This window comes from Mastigoproctus giganteus, chromosome 6 (genome assembly GCF_048544385.1).
Source record: "Mastigoproctus giganteus isolate SK-2022 chromosome 6, ASM4854438v1, whole genome shotgun sequence".
Lineage (NCBI taxonomy): Eukaryota > Metazoa > Arthropoda > Arachnida > Uropygi > Thelyphonidae > Mastigoproctus > Mastigoproctus giganteus.
The window spans coordinates 102073470-102086959 of NC_143580.1; the positions used below are offsets into that span (position 1 = coordinate 102073470).

General features: G+C 40.1%; 1 protein-coding gene across 1 annotated transcript in view; it reads left to right on the forward strand.

Annotated features, from left to right (window-relative positions):
• The window catches only part of LOC150084481 (protein O-mannosyl-transferase Tmtc3-like), a 775447-nt gene that overhangs the window by 148114 nt on the left and 613843 nt on the right, over positions 1-13490 (forward strand). The window contains exon 4 of the mRNA XM_090376259.1: positions 11758-11783. Coding sequence (XP_090232385.1) covers positions 11758-11783 — 26 coding nt within the window. The remainder of the gene's footprint in view (positions 1-11757; positions 11784-13490) is intronic.

Below are 13490 nucleotides of genomic sequence, written 5' to 3' on the forward strand. Positions count from 1 at the left end.
ATTCTACTAAATCCAATTTTATATTTATGGCAAATAATCTACAAAACACAACATCATTACCATCGTGGAATCAACATAATTACTTAAGAAAAGAGAACTAAGGACTTGTTTACAGAAAACATATTTTAAGGAAAAAAAAAAAAAAAAGTTCTTGTCCTTGAACACAGACTCTGGATTACTTGGCATCACTGTTTACAGATCGACTCCAATTAGTCTCTTTCTACGTGCAAACAATTTATCTGCAAAATTACAAAAAGCTAGGAAATTTTCTTTATCATTGACAAAACATGGTAGGTCATCTTCATTGTACACTTCTGTAAGAAGCTGTAGATTATTTCTTAAGTCTGTATAGAGATAGCAGTTAAATATTAAATGCTCCATGGTCTCAGGAGCACCACACTTACACAATGGAGAGGCAGCCAACCCCAGAGAGAACAATTTGGAGTTCAAGCTGCCATGCCCTGTTAGAAGAAAAGATACATTCAGACCTGGGCAGAACCAGGCCAACCGTTGCTTGGTAAATTCTAATATGTTGGGAAGGTATCTAAAAGTAACTCTACCAACTTCTGCATTGGACCAAGTTAATTGCCAACTATTAACAAACTCTCTTCTAATTCTACAATTATCATCCTTAGTTGGTATGTCTAAATTAATTGAGTAGTTGCTCACTCTTGCAGGCAGAGCTTTCCGACGATAATATTGTAAGTAGTGATAAATAACTTCATATTGAATGGGAAGTTTTCCACTCAGTACTTGGAGTGCCATTGTTGACACTGTTCTGCAATTTCTTGTGATTGCAAGAAGAAAGAAACGTTGTGCTTGAGTCAAATACTTCAAGACTAAACAGTTATTAACACGATAACCCCATGCACCTGCAGCATAACAAATTATTGGTATAAAAATACACTCGTAGTATAACTTTAAAGTTGTGGGTTTAATTCCCCAGACATTTTTAGTAATTCTAATGATTTTACCAGTTAAGACTTTTATTTTGTTCAGCATATTTTTTGCGTGGGCTACGAAACTAAATCTATCGTCCATCGTTATTCCAAGATATTTATACGTTCTTACAATTTTAATGGATTGATTATTAATTTTTATACTGGGGGGCCTATTCAGGTTCAAATAACCTTTCAAAAGCATTTGTTTAGTTTTGTCAATAGAAATCTGTAGTTTGTGCATACTACACCAACCATCAAGGTCTCCCAAGATTTCGTTCGCACGTTCTTCAAGTTCCCTACGAGACTCTCCAAAAACCAATATGGTCAAGTCATCTGCATATGCTGCCTTCAAAATTTTGTCGCGCTGTACCCCAAGCCACCCATCAAGAACCACATTCCAGCAGACCGGTCCTAGGACTGATCCCTGAGGGCAACCCCGAGTAACAGCACGAGTAAGCGAACAGACACCAGAATACACCACTAGGCTACGACCATGGAAATAATCAGAAACTAGTCGATAAAGGGGAGCAGACACCTCGGCCTCCCGGAACCTCGCCAGGACACTTTGCCACCATAAGGTGTCAAAGGCCCCTTTGAAGTCCACAAAAAGGCCGAGGACATACTTGGAATCTGCATTCGAGACCGAATCCATTACAAACTTTATAGCATCAACAGTTGAACAGCCTTTTGTAAAGCCAAATTGAGTGTTTACTTGTAGATTTTTAGCCTTATAATATTTCATAAATCTAGTTACAATAACCTTTTCTAAAACCTTGCCTAGCACTGGTAGTAATGCAATAGGACGATAGGTGGATGGAACATTGAGGGGTTTGTTAGGATTTTTAACCAGAATTTTAAGATTGGCTTGCTTCCAGGGAGTTGGGAAACGCCCGTCAGCCAAACAGGAATTAAGAAGATTAACAATTAGTTGTGGTTTGATTGTCCAGATTCTTTTTAATATTGCAACTTCAAGTAAATCTAAGCCTGGACATTTGTTATCCTTCAAAGAGTCAATAGCTGCGCCAATTTCAAGATTAGTAAACGGGTCCTCATCAGTTAATCCAAAATACATCAAGTGCTCCATCCTTAAATTTGTTTGTTCCGTACTCTCTGGTACACAAATGTCTTGGCAAATAATGCCATCCAGTATTGCATTCATCGACTCTGTCCAAGAAAGAGTCTCTTGCCCATCAGCCACGATAGACGAAACGATCTCACCAGGGTGCAATTTCTCCGCCACAATTTTGTAAGCAAGTCCCCACGGTTCATCCTTTAGTGTCGATTTAACCAGTTGTTCCCAAGCATTCTTCTTTTCTCTATAAATTTGATTAAAGTAGGTCCGCCTGGCCAGCTTGTAAAGGTCGCCCAGACGGTCCACCTCAACCCTTGCCCTATTATTTCTCTTGGCACGCTGATAGTTACGCCGAGCACTTTTCAGTTCATTTCTCAGATTTGTGAGATCCTGAGACCACCAGGGCACATGATTCTGTTTTCTCTTTTTCTTTGCGAGAGAGGCATCACAGACCAACCTTATTAGGTCGTTTACGGCTCCCACCTGCTCCATTGCCGGCAGTTGCCCAATTCTCTCAATGTTATCAGCCGTGGCTTCTGCGCACAGCCTGTTCTCAAAAGTTTCCCAATTTGCACCCTGAGTCCTGTACCTTGGAAAATCGTATGAGTTCCTTCTTGCCATACAGCCTGAGTCCATAACAACTTCAAACGTTATGGGGTTATGGTCACTTGCTGACCATGCAGTTCTGACTTGCCAGTTTCTTATGTTTTGTCCAAATGTAGAGTTGGACACCGTAATATCTATGAAGGATTGACCAGATGCTGAGACAAAAGTAGGGGGGTGCCCTACGGTGTTCCAAAGATGTAAGTTCTTAGTTAGGATTAACTCCTCTAATAACTCACCTTTGTGATCTGTGAAGTGACTGTTCCATAATGTAGATGCAGCATTTGCATCCATACACATAATAACTCTTCTACCCGCCAATCTATGGAGAATATCCTCTACGTAATTTAGGTAAGGCTCGATCTGTTGATGTTGTTGAGAGCATTGAAAATACAATGAAACAAAATACACCTGCCCAAACGTACCCTCCAGACAGGCACAGGCAGAATGTGTGGAGCACAAGCTTGTTATCTTTGTGACAATAATGCCTGGATCAACTATAACCACGGCTGCCCAAACCCTGGCCACAGCGTTCCTGCCATTTCCAGTAGTTTCAGTATTAGATTGTACAATTTTTGATGATGATGGTAATCCTTTTACAACTCCTTTATATGAATACACTTCCTGAAGGGCTAAGATTTGGATATCGTGGTCAGAGATTATTTTAGTTAAGTCATTAGAGACAGCGATCGACCTTTGACAGTTCAATTGCAAAACTTTAATTGGTTCGCTAGTATTATGATTTATATTACGATTGAATGTAGTTAGTACGCGACTTGGTCACCTCTTGCGCGCGTATATACTCAGGACAGCCGTTGTCACGGTAGGAATGATCAGCTTTCTTCTTGCGCATTTGACAGTTGGGACAAGTTGCAGGAGAAGCCTTGTCAGGACAAGACTCAATCTGGTGCCCCTGATTGCCACAGTGCCCACAAGTGTATTCAGTTTGATGGCAATTACGTGCAGAGTGCCCGTAGCCGAGGCATTTGAAGCATCGTGATGCTATAATAAAATCCTTTACTCCATGTGATGCCCATCCAATGTATACACGATTACCAGTATTCAATAAAATTTTCCTAATGTTGGCAGGGGTTTCAATGACCCAATGAAAGTTATTCTTAATTTTAGACTTAATTTTAAATCTAACCTTGACACATTTTTTGAATTCGTCACCAGTTATACTGTAATCGGCAAGGTTCTTATCGTATAAATCCTCAAGAAGATCATTATCAGTGATCTCTTTATTAACGTCATATATTATAAGAGTGGGATTCAATTTCTTAGGAAGGTCCACATTTAAATTGTGATCCTTAAACTTACTACACTTCTTTAGTTTCTCGAGATCATTGTTAGAGGCAGCCTCAATTACAATACCTCTATCTCTAACCTTTCTTATTGATTTTATCTTAATTCTCTTCAATTCTGATTTAAACTCCTTTGTCACCATTTGTTTTATCTCGTCACTTGTTTTGAATTCACTTTTGTCATCAGCACGCACTAATACCGCGTGTCTGGTTTGTGTCCCAGAGGGGATCACACTCACATTAACCTGTTTGCCTACACCATAAGCAGCTACACCAACATAGCTAGCTGCTGAAATTTGAGCAGGCAATATTTTACATGCAATTTCAGTTTTTAGCTTTCCATTCTCAATGGTTAGTTCAAGTAACATGCGTTCCATGGAATTCCATACTTTGCCAACCTCGGCAATCATGGAAGGGGTAACCTTAGTCCCATTCTTAAGAAAGTCAAATAAACTATTCTTCAGAGCAAAAACGTAATCAAGAACAGCAGAGTCATCTAAATGGACTGTCTCATTATTCTGACCATTATCGGTTACTTTTGTCCTTTCTTGGACCAGTGCAAGTGGGGGAAAATGTTGCCCTACAATATCAACAATATTGATAGAAGGGTCCTGGAGATCGGCCAGTCCAGCCTCCGCCAGTTCCGGGGCAACGGTCAAGTCCCCTTGCATGGAAGATGAGCAATTTTCGTCAGACATAATTACTAAAGTTATTGAGATATACAGTAATTATACATAAGTTATACAACTCTTAATACATCTTCAATAGACAGTAATATAGCTCATTCCAATTATGTATCATTTGAGACATTTATGCTATAATTATTGTATTTATGATGCCATTAGTTAGATCACAACAATATTGTATCCAATTGTTATTTGAGATTAGAGTTAGTAATAAAGTGGCTTACTGCATCAAGGCCGGTGTCACCAATCAGAGACAGTCGCGGTGGTCACGTGATCAACGATGGCGAACAGAGGCTTTATTTACTACCACGGGGGAGAAGCAATGGCTGTCTCCATAGGTACATAATTATAGGACACTAAATTTACAGCTACGCAGAGACTAGTTTGTAGTGAGCCAATCATCTAAATAATAACATGAATCACTATTACTATTGAGGAATAGTTCACTGCACCACTCAGGTTTTAAAATAAGCAATATCAAGATGATCCACAACAGCCAAACCTATATGGCATTTCAGCGCTGTGTCCTGTTGAAAGCAACGACGCACAGCCCGAAGTTAAAATTACTCATATTGTCGAAATGCCTTAGAAGTTGGGCACAAATAAAAACCATCATCAGACTCACCAACACCTAGAGAACTCGATGGGCACAATTTTAACCCGAAGAGAAGACTTTCAACCACTTTGAAGACACAAAATATCAGCGCACCAAATTCATGCAACTGACCCGGAGGGACGCCACCCACGCGTCCACTCTCGGAGCACAGTAGAAATGCGACCGCACTGACCGACAACGACCGAGGGCTATTAAAACAAAGGATACAAATAATAAACGCTGGTAACTTGCAAAATACCCAGTAAGTACACAAAGATTCCTCACGTAGGGAGTCCACTGTAGTTAAAGTTTTGCTGGATACACTTCATTGAAACAAAAAGCACTTAAACCGCATAATTATCCAAAAATCACGGAGCGATGAAACAGCGTGGCGGTAACAACGGCCCGCAGCATCTTCAATTCAGTTATACAAATAATCTGCAGCCATTGTCAATCCACTGCAGGATGGGGGCCTCCTCAACAAGTCATGTTGAGGGAATGGACCATAATCTACCACGCCGGTCCAGTGCTGATTGGCAGATCGATTGAATTTAACAGTCAATGTGTAATATGCATACAAGGTTAAATCAAGGATACCTTGCATATATTATTCTTATATTAACCATCAATATGCTATTTTCATCATTATACTCTGTGTTCTCGCCATTCTGTTACAATACACTGAAGACCAATCTTAACTTTCCTAAAGTCTCTATTTGTTATTAGTCTTTCAGTTGGACCAACAATTCTTCATCAATACAAACACTATATTCAATTATCTATCCTAAGAACATTCAACATTCTCACTAGAAACTTTATTATCCTGCTAACATATTATAATCATTTGAACAACAATTTAATCTATTACTTATCTTTCGTTTCTCTTGCATTTTACAATAACCTTCTTGAATTAATTAAACTCTGTTAGTTTATATATAATTTACTTAAGAGATAATTTATCTATCAATTTACTTCTAGTGCTATCTCTATTTTTCATTAATTAATCACTATACTCTTTCACTAACAGTCCTTGATAACTTACAGTACTTACTATTATCTTATTTTCTTTCCTTTGCTTTCCGGGGCGGTTTCAAACTTCCATTTTTGGCTCACTGAGGATCTCCTTCATCTGCTTTCACCTGAATTTGCAACAGATAATTTTTTTTAGGAACTCTTGGCTGCATTGGACTGGCGTTCTTTCTCCACCTTATTCGGGCTACCATCCATTCGCTGCTTCCTTCCTTCTCATCGAGCTACTAATTTCGCATTATCGCTCCTTTCTCTCGAGCTACAGATACTGCGGATTTCGCTCCCTTTCTCTCCACCTTATTAAAACCTATCACAAAGAAAACTCATAGGGCATCTCACTGTAATTCCTTCTCCACTTCACTTTATTAAAATTTATTACAAGGAAAACTCATAGGGCATCTCACACTAACTCCTTCTCCACTCCACTTTATTAAAACTTATCACAAGGAAAAACTCATAGGGTGCTACCCTCGTTTTTCCGCTCCACCTATTAAGAACTTTTTTAAGAAGAAAACTCCCCAGGGCGCTACCCTTCTCTTTTCCCACCATGACCAAATACTCAACTGTTAACTGACACATATTTCCTACCACAACAGAACCCTCAACTGTCCATGTTACTAACTCATTTTACTTATCTCGACGAAAATCTCGACTGCTGTGTCCGCTGACTATTTCATTTTCCCTAGCACCAACAAAAACTCAACTTAGAATCCCACTAACTCATTTTCCTAAACACCCACAGAACTCAACTCGGGGATCTGTCTCACTTTCCCAAGTACTGGCAAAAACGTCAACTGTGTCTCCCCTAACTCATTTCCATAAACATCCAAATGAATCTCAACTTGGGGTATGACTGTGTCTCTCTCCCCCTGTTCACTCACTTTTAGTTCATCTCAATTTCTGTACCGCCTACATATGTCAAAGGCGCCCTAGTTTTCAGTTTAACCAATCTTACCCATTTTCTCAACTTTCTCTCTGTTCTTATTTGTCCGTTTTATTTTCTCAAGCTGATTCCTTATTGCTCGATCTAACTTCTTATTTTAAGAAGTTTGTAAAATTTCTCGGGCGGTCTGTACCTTTTGAAGTTCGCCGCTTATAGTTATATTTTAGCAGACTAATTTCCCACGATCTATAAAACTTGGCATCACTTCCAGCCAGACAGACTTAAATCTAATTCCCAGCATTTTTTCCGTTTTTACCACCTTGTCTCCCCTTCAGGTGTGACCGATTAAAGAAATTTCCCGACAGCACATGGTCCACCGCGCTATTGTTTACCAGATTTGACACCTTCTACTAATAGCCGTAGCTACTGGTTTCTATTGTTCTGGTTTGCCTGTGTGAGCTGGGAGTCGAGTTTACCCAGGTTGCTAATAGCTTTTCACTTACCGCTCCCCTTGTATAGACGTTGTCTAATTTAATCCCTTGGCTTGTAAGGTTCGTTCCCCCATATTGCCATATTATAAGTTTTACTTTAAATAAATCTCACTTTTCCACAAAATATTATATTTGTAAGATTTTACATCTTACAGTATGTTGAAACCACTGCTGGTAAATCGAGCCCTAAACCCACGTTCAATGAAAGGTGTAGATATCAATAAACTGCCTGTTCACGTGATGGCAAACAAGAATGCCTGGGTGACCACTGCTGTCTTTACAGAATGGTTCAACAAATATTTCGTCCCAGAAGTCAGACGTTATATGAATTTGAAAGGTATCGAATTTAAAGTTCTGATTCTTGACAATGCACCCGGCCATCCTGTCTTGGAACACCCAAATGTACAAATTTTATTTCTGCCACCTAATACTACATCTTTGATACAACAGCTAGACCAAGGTATAATTGCGACAATTAAAACATACGACGTAAATCCAACACGTTTTGGACAAACTGAATGATGAAACACTAACAGTCATTGATGTGTGGAAGAAATTCTCAATTATGGATTGTATCAATCAAGTTGGATTAGCGTTAACTGAATTAAAACCAGCAACTTTAAATGCGTGTTGGAAAGCGGTTTGGCCACAATGTGTAAAAAGCAGAGATCCCATCATCCCTAATACGACCGAATTTCCCAACATCATTACAATGGCACACAAAATTGGTGGAGAAGGATTCGATGATCTATCGTTTGAAGATATTGATGAATTGTTAACCGACAAAGCCCTAAGCGAAGATGAAATATTAGAGCTTGTCCTTGGGACTCCTTATCCCACAGAACGTAGTGATAATGAAAAAAATGATCCTGTTCTAAATGTAGATTTAATAAAAGGTCTGGAACTGGCCAGAAAATTAGGTAATCATTTTGTCCAACATGACCCTAATGAGAAACGCGCTGGGAAGTTTCAACGTGAACTGAAGTTGTTGACAGCCTCTTACAGAGAATTATATAACGGCCTAACCAATATACGAACACAACGATTAATAACTGAATTCGTTCGTAAAACCGGAGAAACATCAGCACCATAGGAGACTCGTGCTGATTTTGCTGAAGAGATCACAGAAAGAATTTCATTAATAGAGGAAGAAGACGATGTCCACAACATTTCTAGTGATGGCAGTGATATTCCAGTCGTACGCAAAGGTATGCGCCGTTTATTATCAGAAAGTGAAAATGAATAAAATCTTGTTACGTGTAAAACAGATTTTTTTTGTTCATGAAGAATTTTTTTCATTTCATATGAAATGAAATACAAATTTACTTTAATACATTTTCATTACATATTATTACATGTGTATTTTGTTGAAATGAAATAATAAGCTTAAAACGAATATTTTTATGTGTTTTTGTTTTAATTATTTTTACTGATTTTTTAGATCCGGAACCAATTTTCTTTTCTTTCATAAATACAATGTCTTTTTTTACACGAATTTTTTTTACACGTATTTTTCAGGAACGTATCTATCGTGTAAAAACAGAATTAGGTGTAGTGCTATTTGCTACTTTAATCAATGACTGAAGACGATACCATTAACCAGAAGGTTATGTTTCGTCCACATAAACAGACTCTCTAGTTAACAGGTGACGAAGACTCAGAGGGGGATACCCCATCAGTCCCCATGACTAGGAACAGACTTCGGACGACTGGACAGTCTACACTCACACAAAACGACCAGGATGCTATTGCGATTAATAACTCTCCCGGCGAAAACGTGACGATTGGGAGAGAATGGAGAGCGGGGCCTCCCGTCCACGTCTAGAAAGAAAGCACTTGTCAAGAAAAGAGGGTTAAAGAAGCCAGAAACCTCTGCTTCCCCCTTTAAGCAGAGGGGGGTAATGATGAAAGAGAGAATCAGCCTAGCTTATTAAGCAAGGAAATTCCAAAACTAAGAATTATCCAGATTCTGCAGCGTAAAATGGAGAGCTGTCTTTATAGCGATAATAGTGGAGTTTCCAGTGCTGCGTGTTTCCATATTACACACTGCTGGGCTCATTGTAAAAAATGTTGTATGAAGCGATAATTGAAAAAGCCTTGAACACAATTGCCTCTACCGCGCAGGCCCAGGCCCCTTGTGAAAGGACTTCTCAGACTTTGTCAAAAGCAGCCGCCGTCAAAATGCCCAAGATTCCTCCCCCAGAACAAAAGCATATGCTCATTATCAAGGCAGCAGAGGGCTGTGATATCGTGGACAGCGATGGCGTAAAAGACGAAGTCTTGAAAATCTTAAAACTAAAGTTGGAAAATATAAAAATCAAACGTGTCCGAAAGAACCGCGACATGGGCATAATCCTGGAAGCAGCAACCTCCAAATCAGATCTGGAAAAATTACAAACATGCGGAAAAGCTGAAAACTTGAACCTCACCTATAAATTCCTGAAACTTAGAGGGCCGAACATTATAATCTTCGATGTTGACATCTCACTCCAGAAGGAAGAGCTCTTATTAGAAGAAATATTCAATACAAATCTACTTGGACACATAGACAGGGAGGAGGCAGCCAATGAAATGAAGATTCGGATCTCAACGACTACCAGGTCACGGGACAAGCTCAACTGGATTTTCCAGGTATCTCCCAGGTTTAGAAAATTTCTGCATAATCAAGAAAGGATCTTTTTGGGCTGGTCATTACACCGTTTCCGGAACCTTGTACCAGTTATGAAATGTTAACAATCGCCTAGGATACGGCCATACCTCCAAGAAGTGTCTCTAAAAGCAGCCAATCTGCGGGCATTGTGCAGGAACTGTCCAAATAAATCCTCCCCACCAACCTATGCCAACTGCAAACTATTAATAAACCAAGCAATCACTCCGTTCGGGATGGAGCATGCCTTATATATAAAAGAGCAGCTGAAATAATCCGTAACAATACAAATTATGGATAATAGGCCATCTAACCAGACAACATCCAGACTTTGCATCGCCCATATAAATGGACAAAAATCAATCTCTGTGGCTTCTCAGCTCCATTCCATCATGGAAGAACTTGACCTCGACCTTACCCTCCTCCAGATCCCTATGCGGTAGTCTCTGGATATTCACTTACATACCTGAAGATACAGACTACAAACCAGCTATACCTTGCAGCCATCATAATCTGCGGACCTAGTTGTCACCAGACTTGATTCCTTCTGCACCTCCCACCTAGCTGCTGCTACTGTGGAAGGCTGCTTTGGCCGCATGTCAGTCCTTACATTCTACTTACAGTTCGGCACTGATATCCACCCGCATATTGCCACCCTGGAACGCACTGTCGACCGGCTTGAGGATTCACATCTTATGATCACAGCCGACTCCAATGCACTCTACTAGTTGGTACAATGTCACCACTGATGCTAGAGGTGATTTATTGATGAAGTTTTTGCTGCCCGCAGATTGGAGATTGCTAATCTACCGGGTAAACCTACCACCAACTCATCAGGAACCTGGGAATCCAACTTGAATGTTACCATTATAACTCCCCTCAGCAATTGTCTCCAACAATGGCAGGTGCATGAATATGCGACCACCTGTGATCACTGCCTTTTCACATACTGTCACACACCTTATCACACATTCCAAAAGAATGGAAGAGAAGCTGAGAACTACACAGCGAAGAATGGAACGAATTATATTGGGAATCAGACTGTTAGATAAGAAGAGAAACTCATGGATTAGGCAGCAAACTCAAGTAAAGGACATTCTTATAAAAACTAAAGAACTAAAATGGTCTTGGGCAGGACACATAGCTCGAAGACATGATGACAGATGGACTAAGAAAATAACAGAATGGTACCCAGGAGGAGCTAGAAGAAAACCTGGAAGACAAAGGCGGAGATGGATAGATGAAATTCATGAGTTTTTGAGTAGTAAATGGATGGCCAGTGCTCAAAACAGAAGGAACTGGAAAGTTGCTGGAGAGGCCTTCATCCTGCAGTGGATTGAAAATAGCTGATGATGATGATGATGATACATTTCGCCAAATTTACATATATGATACTTCTCTATAAGATCGGCTAACTGGGACATTTTTGATGAGATCATTCGGGAAGCCACTGCAGCCCCTCTGCCCTCAAGAGGTATCACACCATGAACAGTACCCAAAAAACAGATTTTGTTCAATCATCGCTCCTGAAAGTCTCACAAGCATCGATGAAGAAATGTTCTAAAAGTCTAAGGTCCGTCCCCTGGTGGCGCAGGATCTTACTTACCTACGGAATGATCTCAAGCATGCACGTAGAACATACCAGCGTAAACGCAGAACTGAGCCTCCCCACATTGCTGATCAATACAATGAAAGACTCAGTGCCCTTCGCAAAGAATATTGCAATAGGATTTACCATGACAAACAAAACTCATGGCGCACACTGGCAGAGACAGAAGGGAAGATGGATCCATGGGACCTGGTGCATAAAATTGTCAGGAACAAAATCAGGTCTACAGACATCATCAATTCTATACGCAATAATGGCTTTCCTGAGAAAACAAATTGGCTGGACACAATGAACAAAATTCTGGATGACTTGATTTACGAAGATGATGCTACCCTAAACACAGACTTCCATAATCAAGTCACTATCGATAACCAAAACTTCGAACCTACCGCTATTGAAGATCCTTTTACTGAAGGGTGGCCATGGCCATCAACAAGATCAAGAATGGCAACACTCCAGGTCTGGACCTCATCGAGGGAGAATCTGTCAAACGTCTTTCGACTGTCGCTCCTGCTATCCTCATCCAGCTTTTCAACACCTTACTGAAAGATGGCATATTTCCATCACGCTGAAAGCTTGCAAACCTGAGACTTCTACCAAAGGATCCTACTGGCAGAACATCAGCTTATCGTCCTATAGCACTTTTACTAATACTAGGTAAAGTGTTTGAGAGACTCCTGCTATTTCGCTTCCAGCCTGCATACGAAGCTAAAAGTCTTGCAACTCCCCTCCAGTTCGAGTGCAGGCCGAATTGTTCTACATAGTGTCATAGTGCATTGCGCTGTGTGGAAGGCGCCACCGGTGGTTTCCCACATCTGCACCATGGTACTTTGTGAAGAATTACAGAATCTCTGTAAAAGCCAGAAAAGTGTGGTGTATGGTTTGTGACAAAATAGTGCTAGGTTCTGTTGTTCTCTCTCTGGCTGCTTAGCCGCAGGCCCCCTAAGGGAACCCCACGTTGCCCGCCACCACCTCGGTAAGGTTGGGGGGTGAGCCAGGCTGCCCCTTTATTACTCTGGCTGGCATCCGCCAGGGTTGCCTGAGTTTTCTGACGGAGGCCAAATAAAAAAACAAATAAATAAAAAATATATATATATATATAAAAAAGTAAAGTGCAGCCATTATCAACCCACTGCAGGATGGAAGCCTCCTCAACAATTCATGTTGAGGGAAATGGACCATAATCTGCCATGCTGGTCGGCAGATCGACCGTATTCAGCAGTCAGGGGCTTGAACCCCCATCTACTCAAAGAGCGTGTGCTACTGCACTCCCACCCACTCGGATATATATATATATATATATATATATATATTAGTTTTATTGCTTAGATTAATTAAATTTTGGTGTCTATTTTCTATAGGGTATTAGGTGTATCCTGAACAGGAGATTTGGTTAGCTTTTTAAGTCTAACCTATTCTTAGGGGTCTGTGGTGGTGGTGTTCAAATTATATAGTAACTATATAGTTACTATATATTCCTAGGGGTCTGTGGTTGTGGTGTTCAAATTATATAGTAACTATATAGTTACTATATATTCCTAGGGGTCTGTGGTGGTGGTGTTCAAATTATATAGTAACTATATAGTTACTATATATTCCTAGGGGTCTGTGGTGGTGGTGTTCAAATTAT